Source organism: Diceros bicornis, chromosome 27 (assembly GCF_020826845.1).
Source record: "Diceros bicornis minor isolate mBicDic1 chromosome 27, mDicBic1.mat.cur, whole genome shotgun sequence".
In the NCBI taxonomy this organism is placed as follows: Eukaryota; Metazoa; Chordata; class Mammalia; order Perissodactyla; family Rhinocerotidae; genus Diceros; species Diceros bicornis.
In genome coordinates this window covers 32,668,370-32,692,816 of record NC_080766.1, presented here as the reverse complement: position 1 = coordinate 32,692,816, position 24,447 = coordinate 32,668,370, and the positions used below count along the sequence as shown (strand labels likewise).

Below are 24,447 nucleotides of genomic sequence, written 5' to 3'. Positions count from 1 at the left end.
TCTCTAGAAATGGGGTGAGAATAATCTCATTGGGTTGAGTTAAGAGCCAGAAACAGAGCCTGCCACACAGTGAGTGCTCTGTGTTAGCAATCACACAGCCTCCCGGGCGCTTCTAAGCTAATATGCTCTCAGGACGGGATTTCCTAAATCCAAGGATGAAGACAAAAAGCAAAGAAACTAACTCAGTGACAGTTGGCCCAGGAAAGTACCAAGGAATGGATTGCACCTCTGGGGTGGCAAAGTTGTCCCAAATTATGTAGCACTGGCCTAGCCTTCCCTGGGGAGATCCACAGGACACCACTGTCAAGGGCCCGAATTGGCTGCTGGTTAAAAGTCAGAAAGGAGAATCTGCTAAGGAGGGATAAGCGGTGAGACCCCTCCCTTCTGAAACCTAAGAATGAAATTGAATCAAGTGGAATCGCTCTTCCCTGGGTGAGAACCAGGCCTCCCATAGGGTAAGGCCCATGCTGTTTGGTGCTGTTTGAAACTCCCCAACACCTTCCTGCTTCCCCAGGGAACCACTCAGACAGCCCTGGCCCTCTCTGACCCTCATGAGGTCTCTTCATATTCAAAAGAAAGGGATTGAAGACTGAACTGCACAATCTCTCCCACCCCCTTTCAGTAATAAGAACCTCTCTTCTATCCCAGTGTTCTGCTTTAGGGCAGGATACACCTCAGCTCCCTGCGCCCCCTCTCCCGTTTCTCAGTATGTTAAGCCTGTGTGGTGCTTCCTTTCTGCATCCCTCAATGATTGTTCCAGAGCAGTTACCTGATGTGCTCGTCCCAGAGGAGGGAGACTCATATTTATCAGTTACCCGATGTGCTAGACTCTGAACCAGGCAGAGAAGCCCACCTATGTATCTCATTTAGTCCTTCCAATAGCTCTGACAGGTAGGTTTCCTTTCACAAGTAAGGGAACCAATTAAGGTCCTCCAAGGGTAAGGAATTTGGGCCACAACAAGCCTGAGAGCTGGGGTTTGAGCTCCCTCCCCTACTCCAGTTTCCAGACTCTATCAATCACACTTCAGTGCCTCTCAGGGTCCACTATTCTGGTGAAGCCTCCTATGACACCATGCCTCTGATCTCTGCTCCTGCACCCCATCTCTGCCCCTGCAATACTGAACACCCACCCCTGGTTCCATAACACCATGCAGCCCGATCTCTGCTCCTGCACCCCAGTCTCTACTCCTGGGATACCTTACACCTCGATCTCTGTCCTCACAATACACTGTACCCCAATCTCTGCTCCCACAGCACCACATACCCTGATATCTGCTCCCACAATACCATGTACCCTAATATCTGCTCCCACAGTACCACACACCCTGATATCTGCTCCCACAATACCATCCCTCCCAATCTCTGTTCTTGCACTCTGATTTCTATTCCTGCACCCCAATCTCTACTCCTGCAATACTTTACACCCTGATCTCTGCTCCCACAATACCATGCTCCCTATCTCTATGCCCACAATACCATGCACCCCATCTCTGTGCCCACAACACTGTGTACCCCATCTCTATGCCCACAATACCCTGCACCCATCTGTGCTCCCACAATACCCTGGACCCCATCTCTGCTCCCACAATATAATGCACTCCATCTCTGCACCCACAATACCGTGCACCCCATCTCTGCACCCAAAATACCATGCACCCCATCTCTGCACCCACAATACCATGCACCCCATCTCTGCACCCACAATACCATGCACCCCACCTCTACACTCACAATACCATGCACCCCATCTCTACACTCACAATACCATGCACCTCATCTCTGCACCCACAATCCGTGCACCCCATCTCTCCTTTCGCAAATCCTGCCCACACAAGTAGCTAAGCCCGCAGAGTCTGGACGCTGACTGTTCCTGGGTGCCTCAGGAGCGTTAACTCTGCTTTCCCACGGGCACAAGAATCTTGTCTGTCCCACAGCCACCCGTGAGGCGTACCCAGCGGCCACGCGGCTCAACGCGAGTGGCCTAGAGAGTACCCCGAGCCGACCCACCTCTGTCGGGGAAGCCGGACTTGGGGGCCTTGCGGTCCTTCAGCAGGGCCTTGGCGTCCTGAACCTGCGTGACGAGCGAGGCCGAGGGCTGTCTGTGCGAGGGCAGGCTCTTATCCAGCTTCTTGGAAAACGGCCGATGAAGAAAATCCCCTCTTTTTTCCTGTTCTTTGGGCTTTTTATCCTTCAAATCAGAAACAAACATGTACTCAGATGCACACAAGAATATACAACGTGATTCGTCTTCGAAGAGTTATCCGAGTAGATGTGAGACACCCCAGTTTTTCAACACTCTATGCTCTCAACTGTATGTTGAACAACCAGAGCGCTGAGGCCCGGCGATGCTCGGGAGAACCCACCTCCTCTCCCTGGACCACACGCAGGCTGAGGTTGCCCCCAGCTCCCTGAACTGCGCTGTTTCGAGGTGTTCCAGCAAGAGCAAGGTCATGCCTAGGTGGTCGATGATTCTAGAACAAGCTGAACAGACTAAGGCAAAGCAGACGAGGACTTCTGGAAATCTGCCGTCTCATTTAAAGTAGGGCCCTACGATTCTGCCCAAGGTGGTGGTTTTGCAAAGGCAACTTTGCAAGGGAAACATAACTGCTTCCATCTTAACCTCAGGTCACGTGTGTTCCGTCAAGCGAGGGAGTGGACAACAAACCCATGAAGCCCTGAGCCACCTGGGTAGTTTCTGGCCCTTTCCCACCCTCTGGTCATGTGAGCACTTACTTGTGTACTTAAAAGTGGCACTATTCAGCCATTTTTATTGTAAATCTTGCTTTTATTGAACTTGCTTATAATCCCTCTGATGGGAGTGAATTTGACTATTTTATACATCTTCAACCCCACAGCCTCTGGCATAAAGCCAGGCACTTAGAGAAAGCTTAATAAATAGTTTTTGAAATGTTAAAAAGAAAAAAAGAAGCCAGTGGAAACTGAATTAAAATTAACTGAATTCAAGCTTCTGGGAAGAGTGATGCCACTAAGCAGAAGTTTTTTCCTGGCCCTAAAGACTGTGTTTGGTGTTTACTGTTAAACAGAGAAATCCCTGACCTCACCACAAGTGAGGGAAGAAAAGACAGATTTTCACATTTAAAATTTTTTTCAACTTTAAGAGCATTCGCAATTCAAGAGAGTTCATCTATTTTTCATTGATGTTGTTGGGAAGCTTCTCAAGGAAGCATCTCCTCACACTTCTATCGCCCTTCCCAATGAGGATTTTCAAAGCCTTTATGGATTGGGGTTCATTATGTCCAGTTTTGGGGTGGGAAAGAAAAGGAGGGAAGAAATGGGAAGGGGCAATGCTGAGCAGAGCCTTGAGTGTCACCGTGAGGGCATAGCTCCCTGGGAGTTGAAGCCTTGGCTGAGGTGGCTTGTCCCCAGTGGAGGGGTGAGGCAGGAAGAAGGGAGAGGCGAAGCTTCTGCAGACTCCTTCCCCAGCATCAGGACAGCCATCACCCGCCTTTATTGAGGACCCTCGGAGTGCCAGGTGCTGCACTAAGAGCATGACCCACGATGAGGCAAATCCTGTTATCCTCCCTACAGACAAGGGAAGAGCCTGGAGTGGTTACATAATTCACCTAGGAGCCGGATGAAAAGTCAGATTTTCATAGCCCTGAAAGTCGGTGTCCTTAACCCTTGACTCAACACTGTGCTCTGGAAGCCTGGGGCAGGGCCAGGCGATTCGCAGCGGCTGCGCAGGGGCAGGGACCACGCTGTGACGTAGTCCTAGGGCTCCAGGTCAGTATCCGGGAGGCCACGGAGGAGGCCACGTGCTCCAGGTCATTAACAGGATGCTACGAAAGGGAAAGGCCATCTGCTCCTAGTCATCTTGGTCAAGGCCAGTCACAATTCTCCACCGCTTCCCTCTCCCCGTTTCTGGGAAATACCCACAGGCCCCCTTCTCTAAGGCAAAGCAGAGTGAACTTTCACACTCCCTCCTCTCCGCGGAGCATCAAGGGCACACGACGGGCCTGTCCTGAAAAGGCTGGCAGAATTCCCTCCTTTTGCTCCGTTCTTTCTATCTCTGTTTTTATGAGAAAAGTCACCCGTTCTAGCTCTTAACACCTTAAACAGGAAAAAAGAAATCAAATGCACTTCTGTGATACACCGTACGACAGTATTGGGAAGAAAAGACACAATTGCAGTTCCCTCTTTTTAGGACTGTTTTTTAGAACAATGAGCACACCTTTCTTTGGGTGCCCTGTGACCCCTACGCTTAGAGAGCCCCAGTGGCTCCATGGGTTCATTTCAGCTCTTTCCCAATGTTCCTTGGGTTCCCAAAAGCTAAGGGATCAAGATGCAAAATGTCTAAGGCCCGTATCACCACTCAGAGAGAGTTCATTAGCACCAAGAGGTGTACAAGGCATGAGAGTTTTCTGTAGAAAGAGACCAAGGTTGGCTCTAGAAATCCTTCCTGTAGTCAACAAAGGGATATTTGGCAACGAGCAGAAAGCCCGCTCTGGGGGTAGAAGAAAGGGGAAATGGACCGTGGACTGAAAATCCTGGGAAACCCTGCCACGGCCACCCTGTTGAACTTCATCCCAGGATCCTGCACCTGGTTTCCTCCAAAACCCCCCAGAAAGCCCTTCTCCAGCCTAAAAGAATGGGTGATTCCATGGCGACGGGTTTCTAGGAGGATGCCAAGAATTCACCACCAACCGCTCCCTGCTGGCGACAAACCGCTGGGTCAGCCCAAGTGGAAGGGTCAACAGCCCACAAGAAACGTGTTTGTTTACAAGCAGCCAGTCTCATGGCCCTCCGAGCACAGGTTAGCAAATGCAACTGATCATCCAATTATGCCTTTTCATTTGCATGGCCTATTTTCTCCAAAAGAAATTTCCTAGGGAGCAGGATGCTAAATTGCCTTATGTAACAGAAACAGATTTTCAGAAGGACTAATTATGTTCCTCCTTCGACAGGCCTGCACCCACTCCCGCCCTCCCCTCCCAGCAATGCTGCTCCTGCAGGGCCTCTTCGGCTTCTGAGTCTCACGGGCAGTGCGCCCCTCACCCGCAAGCGCCGGAGGGCGGGCAAGGGAGCTAAGCTGCGGTTCAGAGGGGCCTCGTGCACCTTCACTGCATAGTCCCGAACCCCAAAGGCAGATCAGAGAGGGGACCAATGAAACCCAGATGCAAGCCCCACACAAAACAGCTTCTTGTTTTCTTTAAACCATTTTCTACCCACTGCATATGCATGGACATGTACAAAACTGGACACTTTTGAAAATATGGCCCCATAAAGGATTAATCTACCCAAGACTCTTAATGTCGTGGATTGTTTGATGGAGGAGAGGAAGAAGCCAGTGAGTGATGAACCACTGGGCTTCCAGAGGGAGATGTCTGAAGGCTCGACAGCCAGCGGGAGGAAGAAGCCAGCCTTGGCCTCTGAGCTCTGAGCTCCAGGGCGCTGGTCCCCTTGGGCCCCGTGGCTCCAGGCTCCTGCATTCTAAAGAGCCACACCGCTCCCCCTTGCTTCCCAGTTTTGCTCCTGTGGGTGTAGCCGGGTGACCTTCAGCGAGTCACTCCCCTTGAGGGAAGTGTCTCCCCATCTGTAACCAAAGGGTGGGTCCTTCCCAGCTCTTCCAGTATAAAAATGAACCTCACCTCTTACCTGCTTCATCGTCTGAAAGGCAAATGCATCAATTTAACCAGGACAGATGCAAACACACCTCCTCACCACCCCAGGCTGTAGGAAGGACTGCTGCCCGGCACAGTGCCCTTGCCCCTTACACAGTGAGAAACTGACCACAGAGCATGATGCCGGCAGCAGAGGAGCCCTGGGGACTTGAGCCGAGCTGAAGCTGTTTTCTTTGAGTAACTGTCAAGTCCAGCTTAGCGTGGGCTTTTCTGGAGTATGGTGTCCCCTTGATGATGAGTTAACCTCACCTGGCTGTTGGGGACATCAGAACTAGGTGCAGATCGTGAACACCTGGGATGGCCCAGGGGCCCAGGTGTTGTTTGCTTGTTGATTTTGGTTCCTTGCTGCGCATCACATAAGGAACAGCCACAGAGGCCTGACTTTGCCATAGGAAAAACACGAACCAGTTGAGATAAAAAGGGCTTGGTTCATAAATTAGGCTGCTGAGCTGGGAAATTCTGTTGCAAACCCCACTTCTCATACAGGTAGAAACATGAATGCATAGCCAAGCGTGTAGTTACAGCAAGACAATGAAAAACAGTCAATTAAACATAGAAAGCACCAATCTGATCTGAGGGGATTCTGATAAACCCACTCACAACAGGATTCTGCATGTTTTAATTTAGGATAAGGACAGGGGTGTACAGAGTCCAGAGACCTGGTCAGGGATCCACCAACCCCCAGGGTCATATATGATGGTTAATTTCATGTGTCAACTGGGCTAGGACATGGCACCCAGATGTTTGATCAAACACCAGTCTAGATGTTTCTGTGAAGGTAATGTTTAGATGTGAGTAACGTAAATCAGTAGACTTCGAGTAAAGCAGATTGCCCTCCACAACGTGGGTGGGCCTCATCCAATCAGTTGAAGGTCTTAAGAGAAAAAGACGGCGGTGTCCTGAGGAAGAAGGAATTCTGCCTTCAGAAGGCCTTGGGACTCAAGCTGAAATATCAACTCTTCCATGTGTGTCCAAGCATGAGACAGACACACACACACATACACCCTATTGGTTCTGCTTCCCTGGAGAACTGACTAATCCATCATAACCCCCCAAATTCCTACCTGCACAGCATGGAATTCAAAGTCTCTTGTCCAGGTGTCCAGGGAGGCCTGTGGAAAGCAGCATTTTTCAACAATTCAAGAAGCTGCACCTGCTGTTTATTCTCTAAACTCCCTCCCCTACCACTCGCAGCTCTGGTTGGAAATTTCCTTTCAATGTTTATAGACAGGAAACCAAACTCCTAAATGACTGTGGAAGCAGGCAGCAGATGTCCTAATTCACGCACTGAACAGATTTTCCAGGTAAGTGTTTTATTAAAGTCCGAGACACATAACGGAGGAGCGCTCTAATGATGAGAAAGCAGCTCAATGCGTTTTCCCAAACAGCAAAAACGCTTCCAACCAGCACCTGGAGGTCCCTCCTACTGTATCCTCTCCCAGTCCCCAAAGGTAACTACCATTCTGATTTCTAATAGCACAGATTGTTTGACTCTAAACTTTATTTTAAAAGTTGTATAGATTTTGAAATAAGACACAAAGTGAACATGTTAATATTTTACCTTTCAACTTATAATCCCCATCATGGGTTGAATGGTATCTCCCAAAATTCATATGTTAGAGTCCTAACCTCCAGGACCTCAGAATGTGACTTTATTTGAAACCAGGGTCAGGACAGGACTGTCATGTCCGCTTTGAAGCTCAGGGGGGAGCGGGAGTGAGAAAGCTCATTCTCCTTTGCCTTAGACAAGGGGGCCTGTTGGTGTCACCTTTACAGAGGTAATCAAGTTAAGATGAGTCATTAGGGTGGGCCCTAATGCAGGCTGACTGGTATCCTTATAAAAAGAGGGGAATTGGACACAGACACACGCACAGGGAGGACACCATGTGAGGATGAAGGCAGAGATCAGGGTGATGTGTCTACAAGCACAGGAAGCCCAAAGATTGCCAGCAACCACCAGAAGCTATGGGAGAGGCACAAAAGATTCTCCCTCCCAGCCGTCAGAGGGAACCAATCCTGCCGACACCTTGATCTCAGACTTCTGGCCTCCAGAACTGTGAGACAATACATTCTGTTGTTTAAGCCACTCAAGTTTACGGTACTTTGTGATGGCAGTCCTAGCCAGCTCATACGGTCCTTCTGCCACGCTCTGCACAACTTTCCTTCCCAAAGTGCAACATTACTTTGACCCTACAGAGAAGCCTTCCTAGTTCTATTTTACATTTTTCTACAAATTAACATTATTTTTAAAGACTTTAACAAAAATGGCTTCTGGCTCTATATGGCTTTAATAGGCCAGTTTAGAAATGAGGACTGTCCCACCTCAACCCCCACGGTCCTCAAGGGCCTCTTTTTTAGGAAGAGGAGTCCCTGGGGCCCAGGCCTGAGGTGTTCTTAGAAGAGACAGGTGTCCTACTTTTTGCAAACATAGTCTCTGCCTCTTACAGGAAGAAGAGGTGGAGAGAGCGGTGACGTCATAAAATCACAGCACTGTCATCCCAGGAGGGAGGTTTTTTCCAACTTAATTCAGCTCCTTTGTCTCCTAGGAGAAAAAGAACTGGAATCGGGAAGAACAAGGAGGCCGTGGCTGGCGTTCAGTGCAGGGCCACGGCCCCTGAGCCACCCCCAGCCAGCTTGGGCACAACCTGAATCTTCCATACACCTCTTCCCCTCCCCATCCTCCCCTTCCCCTGCCGCTTGGCGGCTTCTCCTCCTAGACCAACTGGAATGAAACCCAAAGAGGCTGTGAGTTGGCTTTTCCTAGAAAATCTGAGCTCTTTCAGACTTTCTTAACACTTTTTCTAACTGGCCCCACTCCACTTTCTGGGTTCCAACGGAGACGTGTTGGATAATCTAGTAATAGCCTGTAATTTAATTAGCAGAAGTATTGCCTCAGTTGGAGAAAACAAATGGATCACAGAAAATTGAAATTGTGTTTTTCCATTAGTGTTCCTATTTAAACCCTAACCGCTAAGCATTTCAACAAATGTTTAAAACGTTCACCATGTGTTTTCAGGCCAAACGAAATCATCATCCGGGAAAAATAATCTGGATGAAAACAAGAGGCCCCTTTCCCATCACAGTTCTGATACTTTCAAACACAGCACCGCAGGGGGTCGGGTGTGAGGGCAACCAAGGACATGGGCATCAAGTCCCTGCTCTTAGGGACTCACAGTCCAGAGTGGGAGAGAGATGTTCATCAAATAATCCCTGAAAATGTAACACTGCAAATGGGACAAGCCCCAGGATGCAGAATGAGGTGTAACAGCCTGTACTGTGGGGATGTGACCCAGGGGCAGAGGTCAGAGAATGGCAGCGGTCCATGAGAAACTGACCCTGCCTTTGGATCTGAAGATATACAGACATTAACTCAGCAAAGAGGGGTGGGGAGAACATTCTGGAAAAGGGAACAGGGTGTTCACAGCCCTCGCAGCCAAGAGAGCACAGAAGTCTGAAGGCCCGTGGGACTGAGCACAAAGCAAGTAGGAGGGCTGTGTGTGGGCCTGGGAGACGAGGCTGGAGAACCAAGCAGAGGCCAGTCCAATCCGTGACACGGTGGCGATGTCACAGAGGTTGGCTTCCAGGTTAAGGAAGCCTTTGAAGGTTTCAAGCAGGGAAGTGACATGATCTGATTCGAGTTCAAATAGCTCGCTCTGGCTGGCGTGCTGAGAACAGAGCCAGGCAGTCACGGGGAAGGGGGTAGACCAGTTAGGAGGCTGTGGCAGAGGTCTAGGCAAGAGACCGTGGTCCCGGGGACTGGAGCAGGAGGATGGGGATGGAGAGAGCAGAGGGGTTCGAGAGCTTTAGGAGTCAAATTGGCAGAACCTGCTGACAGACTGGCTCTGGGGGTGAGGGGAAGGTATTAAAAGCACTCCTGGGTTTCTGCCCTGTACCGAGGGCAGGGCTGCCATTTGGAGACAGAGAAGGGTGGGGGCGGGGGGGGCGTTTGGTTCTGGGCACGCTGGATTTGAGACACCTCCACTCATGCACGAGGAGGTTTAGTAAGCAACTGGCCAGAGGGTCTGGAGCTCAGGGGAGTCTGGCCCCTCCATCACCTCCGCTCTCCTGGCCCCAGCCTAAAAGCCATGCACGGGCCAGCCTGGCACTCAAGAAAAACTCGGAACAACCTCCTTTCCTGATGACACGTGTGGCTTGTGGAATCAGGATGAAAACTTCAAGCCGGAAGAGGAAAGAGGGCAGTGGGCAGCCCATCGGCCTCACGCAGGGCATGGAGGAGGGGTCTCTTTTTGATCTCTCTTCAAAGGAAGGAATTCCTACATGTCTTGGAGAGACTCCTGTGACGGGGGACTCGGAGCACACGGAAGAGGCTCCAAAGGGGAAATGGAAGTGGGTTCCCAGGAAAATCACTGAGAAGACAGAGGAGCCCCACTTGACAAAATGGTGAGTGAAGAGTCCCGGGTGGGGGAGCACCCTCACCCCGTGCTCCTGGCCCTGGATCTGGAGTTCCCAGGCACGACCTCTTTACAAGCATGCTTTTAGGGTCCAAATTTGGGAAATTTGCCATATATCCCTAGTTTTTACACTGAATTCAAAGAATCTTGGTATTTTCTCTCAGGTATGTGCCAGGTAGCATCAAGTCACCTGGGAGAGCAGACTGGAAAATCTTGCTTTCATCCATAACTTATCCCTGTTCCTCATCTTACTTACTTTCTTCTCCTGATGCCAAGTGTTACATTTGCTTACATTTTTACCTGTTAGAGATCTGACAGTGTCAGAGGTTTCCAACCTTGGCTGCTCAGTGGAATTGTCCAGGGAACTTTAAAAAATACTGACCGCAAGTCCCACGCCCTGGGATTCGATGGACTTGGTCTGAGGTGTGGCCTGGGCACCCAAAGATCAATGCTCCCCAGTGATTCTAACGTGCAGCCACAGCTGAGAACCCTCATTTGGGGACTGAGCGATGGTGCTCTGCTGTAAACTGTCTCTCCAGGGTTCAGTCAAGTGTCTGATTTTTGCTACGTCTATGATGCATAATAAGTGGTTTCCTTTCCACTCTCCTCCCCAGATGGAAATCCACTCTTCCTAAGCAATCCTGGATTTTGCTTTGGGGGTCACTCACCTCATAGGGCTCTTTGGTGGGCCTGCACTTTTCTATCTGGTAGAGCTGGGTCTTGTAGCAGACGCTGTCCTGGATGTCGGATTTCTACCAGAGGAGAAGAGAAAACAAGCGTGGCTTAACTCATGGGAAACTGAAATGTCCATTAATTAAGCAGTCATTAATTTTTAAACCAGCGCTTGGCTGAAAAAATGCCAGAAGTGGTTGGCAAGCCCGTTCACTGTAATGCAAAGCCTCATCCGAGGATGGCCTGCAGGCAGGATGCAGTGCGGGGAGAGCCCTGGGCCCAGAGTCAGGAGACCTGCTTCTGTTACTGGCTGTGCCCGGAAAGGGCCAGGTCACCCTGGGCAGGCGGCTGCTCCTTGCTGGGCCTCAGTTCTTTCCTCTGTGCAATGAAGTCTACTCTCAGAAACCAAATACGTGAGCTGGGAAGAATAACTGATTTTATTGAACTACAAAATAGGATACAGATCTCGCTTATCTGTTTATTTAAAAACAGCCCTGGTCCCTGCCCACTCCCCTAATAAAAGTCGCAGCGATTCATAATATAGCTTGAAGAAGAAGATAGACACCGCACCTATGATGATCTAGATGCACAATTTAGGTGCAATCCCGTCTGGAGACAGCTGAAATTAAATGACTGACTGATTAATTTATCCACCAAAAAATATTCACAGAATGCCCTTACAGGCTCTCCAACTTAAAGTGCATGCTTCTTGGTTTTAGAAAGAGGAAACGAGAATCGGAAGACAAGAGAAGAAATGACAAATAATTAAGGTATAATATTTACTTTCTAGTTCAGTAGTTTCTTTTTCAAAATTATACGTGGGCTGTTAGTAATTGGCTGATGAGATTAATAACTGGGACAGTGCATACGGTGCAATTAAATTAGCCATGTGCGGAGATTACTGAGCAGACAGCTGTAGTTGTCTGTGGGGATTCATTCGCTCTAGTTAAAAACAGCACTTGCCTAGATGCTGGTTCTCGGACCAGGTACATCCTGTGATTTAAGGGTTAAGTGCGAAACAGATACAACAAAATAAGAACTTTCTTGGGTCAGAACTACATTAGCTGAGTTTCCAGGGAATGTTCTCAGTAGACAAAGCCATGCTCAGCTTTGCAACATTGCAACACTTGCAACCCCAATGCTGGGCAAAGAGGAGGAGTGAAACACAGCAGACGGCAAGACACCCGCAGAAATCAAGATCCAGCCTCAGGGCTTCAGACCAACGTCTCTATTGCTTGGATGAGCTCTGTGATTGTTTAGGCTAAGTTTGAATAACCAAAGTTTGTATCTGTAGATGCAGAGGTAGACACAGGAAAGAAACTATTTTAAAAACTAAAGCCCTTCCATCTCATGGATCAGTATCCAAAGAACTAGTTCTACCAAAAGAAGAAGGTTTGAATCTGCTGGCTTTCTTAGCAAAGTAGCAATGTCATCCTCTAAACATGAGAAATCATCAACTTTATAGTCAGTTTTGTGAAAACACTTTTTAAAAACTAATTTTTGAACAATACTCATCATTTGAAAAGGAAAATCAGCGAGTTGACCTTCTTCTCTTCCTTTTACTTGAGAACTATTTAAACTCTTAACTATCATCTTCTAGCATGATGGTCCCCAAATGGTGTGACCTTGAACCCATATGAGTGAAAACGTAAGCAGGCACCTACAATACAGGCATATTTATTTATACATTGGGAGTATGTACCACTATTATATCATGTACATTATAAAATACACAATAAAATAGGAATTAAAAAAGATAAGAAAGAATGTGGGACATATGCTCTTCTTATAAAAGAGAAATAAGAAACAGCTTCAAGTTCAATATGTTTTTCAAGTTCCTCATGGTGATAGAATAAGAACCTCTGTGTGATATAAGAGATTTTCTTAATCACTCTTTATCACAGAATAAAATGATATCAATAATATACCATCTGTCGAAGGTCTCGTCTTTCTGGCCTTGACTGCTCTCCTGCAGTTTTCCTGTGACAGTGGCACTGTCTCTAAGATCAAGCCTCAAAGCTGCATATCTGTCACCATCAGAAGTGCCATCTCGTTACTGCTTACATGGAACGTGTTTTTTCCCCCATAAAACATTGCTCTTATTAAAAGCCTTGACTATAGAGAATGTTTCTTCTCGTGTATATCTTTCCTTTGGTGGTTCACCAAAAAAAGGAGTTCTGTGAATAATTTCCTGTTGAAGCAAAATCTAGCAAATACCCTTAGCTGAATCAGCTTAGAAACATCTGTACTCTCATCCAACTGTTTAACAAACTTCCCGTGGAGCTTTCTCACGATTCAGTAGTGTTTTCTAGAAGTCTCCCAAATCTATTTGCTAACAAGAGATACACTCTCACCATCTTGTCTTCTGCGCATTATTTTGGTCATTTCTGCCATGGCAGGGAAAATATCATTTCCCCAATTGTAGGTGGATTTTCGTCTTCAGCTCTAAGATAGAAACTTCACAAAAGGTTTCTAAGCCTATTATTTAGTATAATTTTGTGATGCGTTGGGCTATCACATGACTTTAAATAGCACTGAAAAACTCTAGAAGTTCACCTTCACGTTCTGGATGTCCTCCTAACAGCGTCGACCCACACAACCAGATCTCAGGTCACCATATACATGGGGTGAAGGTCATCCTTCATGACTGGGTACGAAATCAAATTTCAGACAGGCTCCCTGACAGTTCCGAATCTCTCTGGTTGACTTCCTGTTAGCCCCCACCATTCTGAGCAGCAGAAACAATAGGACTGGTATGCAGAACCCATACTGCCTTTGATCCGGTTTTCTTTGCAGAATTCTTTTTAAGCCATTGTCCGTTTGGAGAGAGATGGTTTAGCCAAAACTAGATACGGAAGCATGTAAATTCCCTTAGCCAGCCACATATGAACTGTTTGTGGCAGAAGGATGAAGGTGACCAAGACAAGAGGGTACCACTGTCCACCCCAGGCTACGGGACTCCCAGCTGTGCCTCACATGTTGCCCAGACACCTGGACTCTCTAAAGCTCAGACTGAGAGAAGGGGCCAGAGTCAAGCTAGAGAAGTTCAATTTCATTCTTATTTTCTGGAGAAGTAAATATAAATAGTGGCTTTCTCATATACCATGCTTTAATAGTGGCTTTCTCATATACCATGCTTTAATAGTGGCTTTCTCATATACCATGCTTTAATAGTGGCTTTCTCATATACCATGCTTTAATAGTGGCTTTCTCATATACCATGCTTTAATAGTGGCTTTCTCATATACCATGCTTTAATAGTGGCTTTCTCATATACCATGCTTTAATAGTGACTTTCTCATATACCATGCTTTAATAGTGGCTTTCTCATATACCATGCTTTAGAGATGAATGCCTAAGAGGCCCTTTAATGACTACAGAAGTCCCCAGTGCCTCTAACGTGGGGAAGGAACCCAAGGAACTAAGACAGAGCAGAACAAAAAAGGCAACAGAGGAGCTGAGGGGAAAGAGGCTTGAATCTCTCACAATGCTCCCCAGGGCTTAACTTTGTGGGAGAATATTTGAAAAACACCTCAGATAAAAAGCGCTAGCTACCCGAGAAGCAGGTTTTGCTACTTTTTTATCCCACATTAGTTTAAATTAACAGCTTAGATCAAGTGTCAGCAGCTGGGAAAGACTTGGGGCGTAAGAGCTCCTTTGTCCACAGAGAGAAGAGAAAACCACCACGAGGGCCCCACTCACCCCTGACAGATAGCGCTCGAGTTTCTTGTTTAACAGGAAGTAGATGGCGAGGATGTGGCAGGCCCGGTTGGAAAGCACAGTGTTGATCACGTCGCTGTTCTTGTAACCTAGCTTCTCGGTCATGTGCAGCACCACGCTGGGGCTCAGGTCTTCCAGGGAAATCCTGTGCAACAGAGGGACAGAGCACCGGTCACTTCTCCACCTTCACGGAGAGGCACTGGGGCTTCGTTAGTGATGCTCACAAACATGGTAGCACGGGACAATCAGGTCCACTCATTCACTCATTCATTCGTTCATTATTATGAATAATTGCACATATACAGAAAAGTCAAGGGAAGAGTATAATTACCGTTATGTGTATTCAACACCTGGGAGTACCAATTGGTCATCTATATTTTTTTGGTAAGCATTTTAAATCACAGACATTGTGGCATTTCATTCCTAAACACCTCTGTGTGCATCTTTAAAAACAAGGACATCTGCAGAATCACAATACAGTCAACATACCCAACAAAATTTTTTTTTTTTAATTTTTTTTTTTTTTTTTTTTTTTTTTTTTTGTGAGGAGATCAGCCCTGAGCTAACATCCGCCAATCCTCCTCCTTTTTTGCTGAGGAAGACGGCCCTGGGCTAACATCGGTGCCTATCTTCCTCCACTTTATACGGGACGCCGCCACAGCATGGCTTACCAAGCAGTGCGTTGGTGCGTGCCCGGGATCTGAACCAGCGAACCCCGGGCCGCCGCAGCGGAGCGCGCGCACTTAACCGCTTGCGCCACCGGGCCGGCCCCCCAACAAAATTTTAATAATCTCTTCATATTGTCTAACATCTAGACTATATTCGAATTTTCACAATTGTCCCCAACTTTTCTTACAATTTGACATTCTTTCCTTAAAATGTATTTGTTGGCTGTGGGTGGAGTCCACACTTAAGTTGGGTGTAAGTTGGGTTGGGAAAGGAGGGTATTCGGGAGCCAGCCCAGGCTGTGTTTAAAGGAACAGTGTGAGCTCACAAGTTCACAAGTAGGGAATTTGGGGTTCAGCTGTCAAGTGAGGTGCTCTCAGAGGACAGGTTCAAGCTTCTTTGCAGAAGTATTAGGAAGATAAACTCCTTGGGATGAAGTGCCAAAGAAACACCAGGCATTCATTTATCCACTCATTCTTTCATTCAACAAGTCCCCATCTCATGGGGTTTACATTCCAGCGGGGAGAAGAGAAAATAAATTCATTTAGCCCTCATGACAGTCTTATGGTAGCTACTGTCATTATCCCCATCTTATAGATGGAGAAACTGAGGCCCACAGCAGTGAAGTAACTTGCCTGGGGTCACAGAGGCAGCCCCAGAATTTGAACCTGGGCAGCCTGGCTTAGAGTCTAGAAGCTAAACCTCTACACTCAGCACCTCTCAAATAAATAGACAGGTCGAACGGCCATGGAGAACAAGAAAGCAGGCTGAGGGGTAGAGGGAGTATGCGTATTGGTAGTGGAGGTGTGTTATCAGATAGAACATTCTAAGTCCCTTAAGAAGATACAAATAGGGCACTCTGGGAGCAGAAGGCAAGCACATCTGGCTGGAGAGCTCTGTAGATCCCCTTAAAGGGTCCAAAGACATTTCTGATGTAACCTCAGAAGTATAGCCCCCTGAGAAACCGCACAGTGCAACCCCATAACGGTACAGAGGAGGAAACCGACCTGCCAAGTTCACAGGCCAGATGGCAGGAGCGACAGGGGCAGACCTAGGTCTTCTGACCACCTTCCACCACCGGTCGGTGTAAGCTGCCGCAGCCCTCCCTCCCCCGAAATTGACTAAGTGCAGTCCAAAGAAAACGTGCCCCAAGAACCTCAACATCTGCCTTCCTCACTCCTTGGCCACAAATTCACAAATTCTAAATAACGAGTGGGAAGTGGCTGGAATGACTAATGGTAAAAAATAATAATGTTTATTAAAAAAGAATACGATTACTTGAAGTTTGCCAAAACGCCACAAGGAAGCCTGGATTGTTTGAAACTACCTGGTAACCTCTGTGTGGGAGTGGCCCTGTCTCTGGCCAAGCAGATGACCCGCCACTTGACCCCGCCCCTGGCCAATCAGATCACTGCTGTGCCCTGACCTTGGCCAATCAGACCATACTCATACCCTAGCCCCTGGCCAATCAGATCATGGCTGTGTGACTCTGCCCCATGCCAATCAACTCAGGGCCACACTAAGACTGCCCGCCCTCTACCGGGAGCAGGCTCTGGAAGGGCCAGTGCTGGGGTTTGGGGTGCTATAGGGGATTGGGGGCTGGGGGGGTGCTGGGAGGTGGAGGTGACAGAAGGGAAGTGAGCAGGGCCAGACACCCCATCTCTTCCCATCATATCCACTGTCTTAAAAAACAGGAGGGCTCTGCCAAAATGCAGACTGTCCACTGACTCTTGACTGAGAGTAACATATTAAACATTTTTTCAGTAAGCAGTGTATATATTTGGTGCTGTCCAATATCAGTTATTGAATTTGTATTATCTCTCCGTGTTTGGATGATACAGACAATGGTAAAATGTTCCAGAACACTAGGTGTAATTCTTACGGAATAAATTCTCATTAAATCCGTTTGTATACCACTTTGCTCTAATTCTGTCCTGTGTTATCAATGACCTCCTTGCCTTCACACCCATCTCCAGAGCTAACTGGACGAGTGGGAGACTATCCAGGCCCACGCAGGGAGGCAGAGGAAGCAACCAAGGTTTGCTCTGTAAAAACGTCTGCTCCCAGAACAGGGAGGCCAGCCTGGCACACAGCAAACATCTGTTGACTGACCAGCATGACATTTATTATAAAAAGTTTACTTTTAAAGACATTTTCCTCTTGCCTTTTGGAGATCAACTTGGAGGCCCAAGTGATTAACAGAAGGCTTTACAGAAGAGTGATCTTTATTTTCTTTCTTTCCCAAAAGGATAATACTGACACATCTAAAATAATTAAATGGGGCTAGTTATGTTGGGAAGCTATAAAATATACTTTATAAAGAAAATATTCCTTTCCCTGGTCACATGTTCTTACTCCGTTTATCTGTATGCTGATAAAACCAGAAAAATAAATTATCAAAAGCATATTATTTTTGCCTTAAACGTTTTTCAAAATAAAGACTATAAATAACATGGGCCTCCCCCAACAGTTCAGATTTCTGGTTTCATTACTTAAAAACCAAACATGGATTTGCCTCTAGTATAAAATGAGTAATGGGCCTTACATAAACAGAAGACATAGAGCTGCTGTTTTCATTAATATACAAGATCTTAGCCATTTTTACAATCTACCTAACTAGTTCATGTGCAGCCTTTATGCTTCTGACCAAGTTCACTGCAAAAATTACTAGTCTGGCAATACCAATACAGGATACTTCAATTTAAGTTTTAATCTACAAAAGCCTGTCTACTACCTCTGGAAAAGCTACAAAATGAGATGCCACAGCACGATTCCTTGTGAATGAAGATGCAGCCAACAAGGAGGGGGGAGACCATATCTGAAATACCAGCTCCACTTCCTTCAACAGCTGCCGTGTTGAGTGGATTGATTATGCTCATTTAGACGGTGATTACATCAGCCTAATGACTCATTTGGCTGTCACCAATGCCCCCTCCTTTAACAGAAAGCATTACCTGGTGCTGCTACCCATTATGAGCATTGGTAATGAAGTATGGCCCCTCAGCTTTGCTTTCCGTCTCACAGTGAGGTAATATTTCTGGTGTCTGTTTCAGATACTGGCCGAAATCGAGCTGGTGTTGGAAACCAGAGTCTATTTCCAGGTTCCCTTGGTAACCTAAGTAACCTAGACTTTGTTTAAATTACCTCCCATGAGTCGAATGCTAGAATTCTAGAAGGCAACTGAGTGAAACCCCCTTATCTATGGCCATAGCTGAGTGTAAATTTGGCCCAGCAGTGTGGATGCAGACTCCAGGAGTGTCTACCCACACCCCCTTAAGTTCCTCTAGAAATTTCTCTCCAAGACAGAGCCCTGCCTGCCCACCTCATTTGAAGAACTTAGTGCTGCAGCTTTCATAAGACTTGGTGGATATTTCCAGACCTTTCTAGGCAGGTCCTCCAGGGCAGGTTTGACAGGGGAATGTGGCCTGGATTTCAGCCTCCACGCACCTCCACTGGGTGCCTACTGCAGGGTGCGCTCTACACAACGGCATAGGATGGCCCTGTCTCTGCTTCCTCTTGTCTGTGAATGTGTGGGTGCGGAGGGGGAAGGGCAGCCAAGAGAAGACGCAGCATTTCCTTGAATCGTGTACAGCCTCCTGTCCAGAACTATTCAGGGCTCGTAAGACAGGCCTCATTTGGCCCGAGAAGGGGTCCCTCTGTGTGCACCTGATTACCTGTTGGGGTAGGTGACATTACACGGCACTTTGCCCGTGTAATTCTCATTGAGCCAGCGGTTCGCCAGTGCTTGCTGAATGTTGGGCCTCTTCACGGGATCTGGTTCCAGGAGAGAGCGCAGGAAGTTGATGGCTCCTGTGAAGACATTCAGCGAAGAACACATGCGTGTTACAGGCTAAATGAAGACACCACTGGGACTCAAGGCAGATGACCCACCATGCCTCCCGAGCCACTGCTGGGCTGATCTGTTTTCTGGATCTCTGGCTGCCACAGGTCAAAGAGTTTAAGATATCCATCCAAGGAATGCAAGTGGCACGTGGTAAAGCAAGAAGCGGTTCGGGTCTCTCCACGTCCTGCACTTCCCAATACAGCCTGTGGTCTCTGCTTGTGGCCCACCTCTAAAGGCGAGTCAAAGACATGTTCTATTTATAGGCCTGAAGAAATGAAAGAAAGTAGAAAAATGCTTGATCTCAAGGTAGGTTTTTCAGCACTCCGAAAAGAACCAGGGGTACAGGCATTCTAACTTAGACCCTCTAACTTGGCCTTCACCATGTGACACCCACAGTATCAAGAGACCAGGGAGGTCCTGCTTTCTTTCTGCTCCTTTCTTTTAAAGCCATTCTCCTTGGCCACCCACTTATTCCCCAGACTCTGAACTGGTGATGCAGCCCCCAGACCAGCCAGAGCCCACACCCACTTAGTTGAGCCAGTGAGGCCAATGAGATGCCAGAGAGCCTGTTTTTATTAAAGTGTTAAGTAAACTCTGTAACGGTGACTCAAGTTTTAAAATCCCAGTTCGTGTACAAAGTTGTGGCAAGCACTGTACTATACGGTAAACCCACGGCTACCCGATGGGCCCTCTCCTTTTGTGCTGTCCCTCAAAATGAAGGGGCTGCTTGGGCAGAATGTATGCAATAAAGTTTGCCCTTATTGTTCAGCCTACTGAAGTTTGCCGCCATCATATCAGTTATGCTGAACATCGTGTGCAAGGAAAGGATATGAGTAGCGATTGACAAACTATAAAATCTCTTTCCCTTCCATCCCAGGCAAAAATGATTTTTTCAGATGCCCTGGGTCTCCTTACATAAACAAACATTTATGGAGCACCTGTTGTCCATCCAGGCACAAGGGATAGGACGCTGGTTCATCTCTAAGTAGAACATTTGCATCTTTTAAGATTATAACAATGGAGACAACTACACAACATGGGAAAATATGTTTATAATGCACACAAAGGTCACAGGCCTCAAAATCGTTCAGCATGAGAATATGCATGTCCACATATGGACAAAGAATGCCAGAGATGGCTTCACAATGAAGATGGTCTGTCTTGCTTGAGTTGTGGGACCATGATATTTTCTTCGTCTATACTCCTTATTTTATGAAGCGTTGTCATATTGTCTTTGCAATACAAAGAAATATTCTTTTATGTAGCTTTGTACATGATATCTAATTTCCAATATATCAAGTATTAGGTCCCAGGAAATAATCTTGATTTGCTTGGTCCTCAAACTTTTCTATCCTTCTCTCCAAAGCTATTTTTCATTTTCTAACATAATCTAACCTTTTGAGGAAAAGTCATAAAAATTCTCACTTTCTCACAAGCTTTACTTGTCATTTTAATGCTGTTCTTTACAGAAGGATGAGTGTTGTCTGTCAACCTATTTTCTGCAGGGTAGAAACCAAGCCATCAAAAGACGGGTTAATTGTGACGCCAGAATCAACCCAAAAGAAGCAACTTTTGGTAGGTCAAACCACCAGATAACTCCTCGAGGTGTTATTCCCATACAGTTGACAAGGTCACCAGAAGGTCATTTCTCTTTAAGAATGTAGTGGATAAAAATATACATGGAGACGCCAGAGCAGTCATAAGGTACACTTAATACTCTAAGTTTTATAGCTGGGTCTCCAAATAGAACTTTCCTAAAATGTTCTACAATGGTCTGAAAAGCAAACAGATCTCCAAAAAAAAGAGGTTCCTCTTTTGGAAACTCTATCTCCCTTCTCTCAACTCCCCTACATGGCAAGAGTCATTTGGATGCTTAATCAGAAACATCTACTGGTCAAAGAAAAAAGATGTGGGCTTAAGGAATTGAAATGGAGAGGCTGTGAGTTACTGATGTTTCTGAGACATCTCTGTCACTTACCCTCAAGGGCCCCAAACAACAACCCAGGCTGCAGCCAGGCTTTCTCAGAGTCTGATTAACCAGAAGAGCTAAGAAGAGACTGGATGTGCATTTTTGTTCTATTTTCAGAACCAAGCGCTCTGCATCTTCACAAATTGCTGATGAGCACAAGTAATTTTAGTCTGAATCTCGACTGACGAATTTTCTTTTCTTGGACATCACAAGCATTGCATTACTATCCAAAAAGGACTTTGAAAACATCTTTAGAGCTCTTTGAAGTTTGTGTTAGGGTCTTGAAAATCCCTATGACTCATGAGCAAAAGGGATCAAAATATTCTCCACTGTCCTGGAAAGCCGTGACGGGCATGGCGATGTATCACATTCCATCTTCTGAGCTGGCATGTGGGCTCTCCATTCGGGCCCGAGGGTAGGGGTGACTCACATAGGATGCTGTCTCTCTGTGCTCCCCATCAAACGCAGTACACACTCCTCCAGTGCAAAACCTACTTTCACCCATGAGGCATCAGCTTTCTAAAGTCTAGACTGGCTGTGTGAACACCTTGACACTGTGCCTAGGGAAAGGGCCGCAGGACACAGGCAGAGCCGTCAGACTTTTTCCATGAGTGTAGCCCACTGGATGCAAGTGGAGACCCATCCCCACCCAAGGCTCCTCCCTCATCACCTCCAAGGCAAAAGCAGCAACAATTATCTGACAGTCGAGCCTTCTCTGAAATCTTAATTGGCGTGGCTCAACCCTCACAGATGCTAACACCTCACCTTCAGCTTCACTGCGGTGACTGCATGGTGCAAATTCCTCTTGATCTGAAGTGACTGTTTGGAATGTATTATAAGTGCCATCACTGAGGTGTCGTGATGAAAAGGTAAGCTGTCTGAAAAATGTGTAAGCCATAAAAGGCATTCATGACTCTGTGATATACAAGCACCAACAAGCAGAAAGAGAAATTGTCTAGAAGCAAGAACTGAAAAGGCCCCAAGAGCTTAAGTTTTCAAAGTACACAGTAGAGATGAGGGGCAATTCTTCGAAAGCATGCACAATGGACTCACAAGGGCAATAACGCATTTTTTTTTCAACTCAAATTTGGCAAAAACTCTTCCAACTTTAAAAAAAAAGCATACTCTTACACAATAGACATGGAAAGATCATTACAAATATGAGAGAGAGAATCATCAAATTAATAAAGATGTGTAAGTGGGATACAATAAAATTGGTGTAGTTTCAATTTGGACATTTCAAGTTTGATATTACTCAAAACATAAGGACAACAAATAATACCCCCAAATCTAGGCAGGGGGCCATCTCATACTAAGTAAAGTAAGGAAAGAGAGAGAAGTAGCACAGTATGGTAGAAAAATCCAGGTTTGGGGGGTCAAGTAGACGTGAATTCAAAAAACAGAGAAGCCACTTAATCTCGCTTGAGACTCAGTTTCCTCCCTGATGCATCAGGAATAATAGTACTTCCTTGCACGGTTGTTATGAGAACAAAAGGTAATATGAAAAGCACTTAAAAATGGCCATTCAATAAATGGCAGCTACTCTTGTTACTGGTAAGCTGGTATTTGGGGATGTAAACAAGATGGTATCATACGGCATCATAAATGAATATGGGCCAGGCTGGTTGGAAGGGAGAAGACATGAACTTGGTGGGGTGCAAAGGGCTAGAGAAACAGGGGCCTGTCAGAAGGGCAACAGCTAATACCTAAACCCAAAGTCATTCACTCTGGACCCTACCGCATTGGGCCAATTCCAACCCTGGGTAGTCGAAGGAATCTGTGGGCTGCCTTCCCAGTCCAGACACTTTAATACCAGAGTCAGCATCCTAGATTCTCTGAGCACCTATTATGTGCAAACTCTATGCTTGATACCTTGAACTCAGGTTTAAGCCCGAATTGAGGAGAGATATTTATATATCCCAATAGTTAAAAAAAAAAAAAAAGGGAGGGGGGTGGGGGGGAGCCCAGATTCCTGTATGTAAAATCAGATGTAGAAATGCACTCCATGCTTGTTCATGCTTGACAGGTGAAGACAACAAAGTCTTGGAATTTGAAGATCTTTCACAAGCAAGCAGAGCGTAAGGCCAAAGGCAATGCTGTCTGCTCAGAGCAAGAGGGAGCTATGTGAGGTTGGACACCAACTCCAGTGATGCTGAAATTGCTTGGAATATTTCTAATATTTCTTCTTTGGAATTTCCTTTGGACTTTTTCTTTCACCATCTTCAGGGGTGCAACTTTTACTTCTTTAAGGGTAAATTTAATTTTCACAATCAGACAACATTTAGAGCCCAGCATCCAAAGGCTGGGTAATAGTACTGGGGATAAAAACAAGGTATGGCTTAGAAGTAACGAGACTGATTTTCTTATGTTTTTAATCTGCCTGCCCTTGCCCTGCTGCCTGACTAGTGATGATCGCCGTGAAGACCGCCTGCTCTTCTTCCCACAGCCTGAGGCTCACGCTAATGCTGTTCAACAGATATTTCTGGCTTTCCACCTTTCAGACATACAGTAGGCTTGCACTTCCCCACTCCCTTGAGTTGGGTGAAGCCATATGACACGTTTTAGAAAGTTAGGAGATGAGTGGAATGTTGGTGGGAGATTTAATTGCTGAGGAGAGATCTTCTGGACTTCTCTTTCCCTCTGCATGGACCAAATATGCTTGATGTGGTGCTACTACATTGGTCTGGGACCCTGACTGAGTAGGATGGGCAGAACCCTTCAACCCTTGATCCAAGTCTTGATAGATATGTGGCATGAATGAAAAATAAATCTGTTGCCTTAAGCCACTGAGATTTGGGGGCTATTTGTTACTGCAACATAACCTGGCCTATCCTGACTAATACAATGAGGAGCAGTTCTCCAGCTTCTCAGGATCTCATGGGATTCAAAGTGTCTGCCTTTTCCAGGCATGGGGGGTACAAACATCCTCCTAGTGTCCTGTGTTATGGATCTTGAGGACAAAACAGACTCTGAACCATAAGAAGAACTTCAGAATCACTCTGGAAGATGGCAAGATTTATGACCATATAACCCTTAAAGAGACTACCTGGAAAGATTGCCATCTTATTTGTTACCACAATGTGATATCATTAGACCCCTATCAGAATGGCTAAAATAAAAAAGAGTGATAGCATCAAATGCGGGCAAGGATGCAGAGAAAATGGATCACTCACACATTGCTAGCGGGGATGCCAAATGGTACAGCCACTCCGAACAAGAATGTGGCAGTTCCTTACAAAACTAAATACATGCTTAGTATATGACCCAGCGACTTCACTTTGTAGGCATTCGTCCCAGAGAAATGAAAACATGTTCACACAAAAAACCTGTACATGAATGTTGATATAGCAGCTTTATTCACAATAGCCCAAAGCTGGAAACAACACAGTGTCCTTCAGTTGGTAAATCGTTAAACAAACTGTGGTATATCTATACCATGGAATACTACTCAGCAATAAAAAGGAACAAAGAATGGATACATGCAACAACTTGGATGGATCTCAAGGGAATTATGCTAAGTGA

At 46.4% G+C, this 24,447-nt stretch overlaps 1 protein-coding gene across 2 annotated transcripts in view; it reads right to left on the bottom strand.

Annotated features, from left to right (window-relative positions):
* Positions 1–24,447, bottom strand: part of HUNK (hormonally up-regulated Neu-associated kinase) — a 103,244-nt gene that overhangs the window by 5,322 nt on the left and 73,475 nt on the right. The window contains exons 6-10 of one of the 2 annotated variants that reach the window (XM_058523009.1): positions 18,787–18,922; positions 14,429–14,591; positions 10,723–10,806; positions 6,707–6,754; positions 2,008–2,188 (exon numbers count right to left, since the gene is read on the bottom strand). In XM_058523009.1, the coding sequence (XP_058378992.1) occupies positions 2,008–2,188; positions 6,707–6,754; positions 10,723–10,806; positions 14,429–14,591; positions 18,787–18,922 (612 nt within the window). The remainder of the gene's footprint in view (positions 1–2,007; positions 2,189–6,706; positions 6,755–10,722; positions 10,807–14,428; positions 14,592–18,786; positions 18,923–24,447) is intronic. The other variant, XM_058523010.1, reaches the window with a different exon arrangement.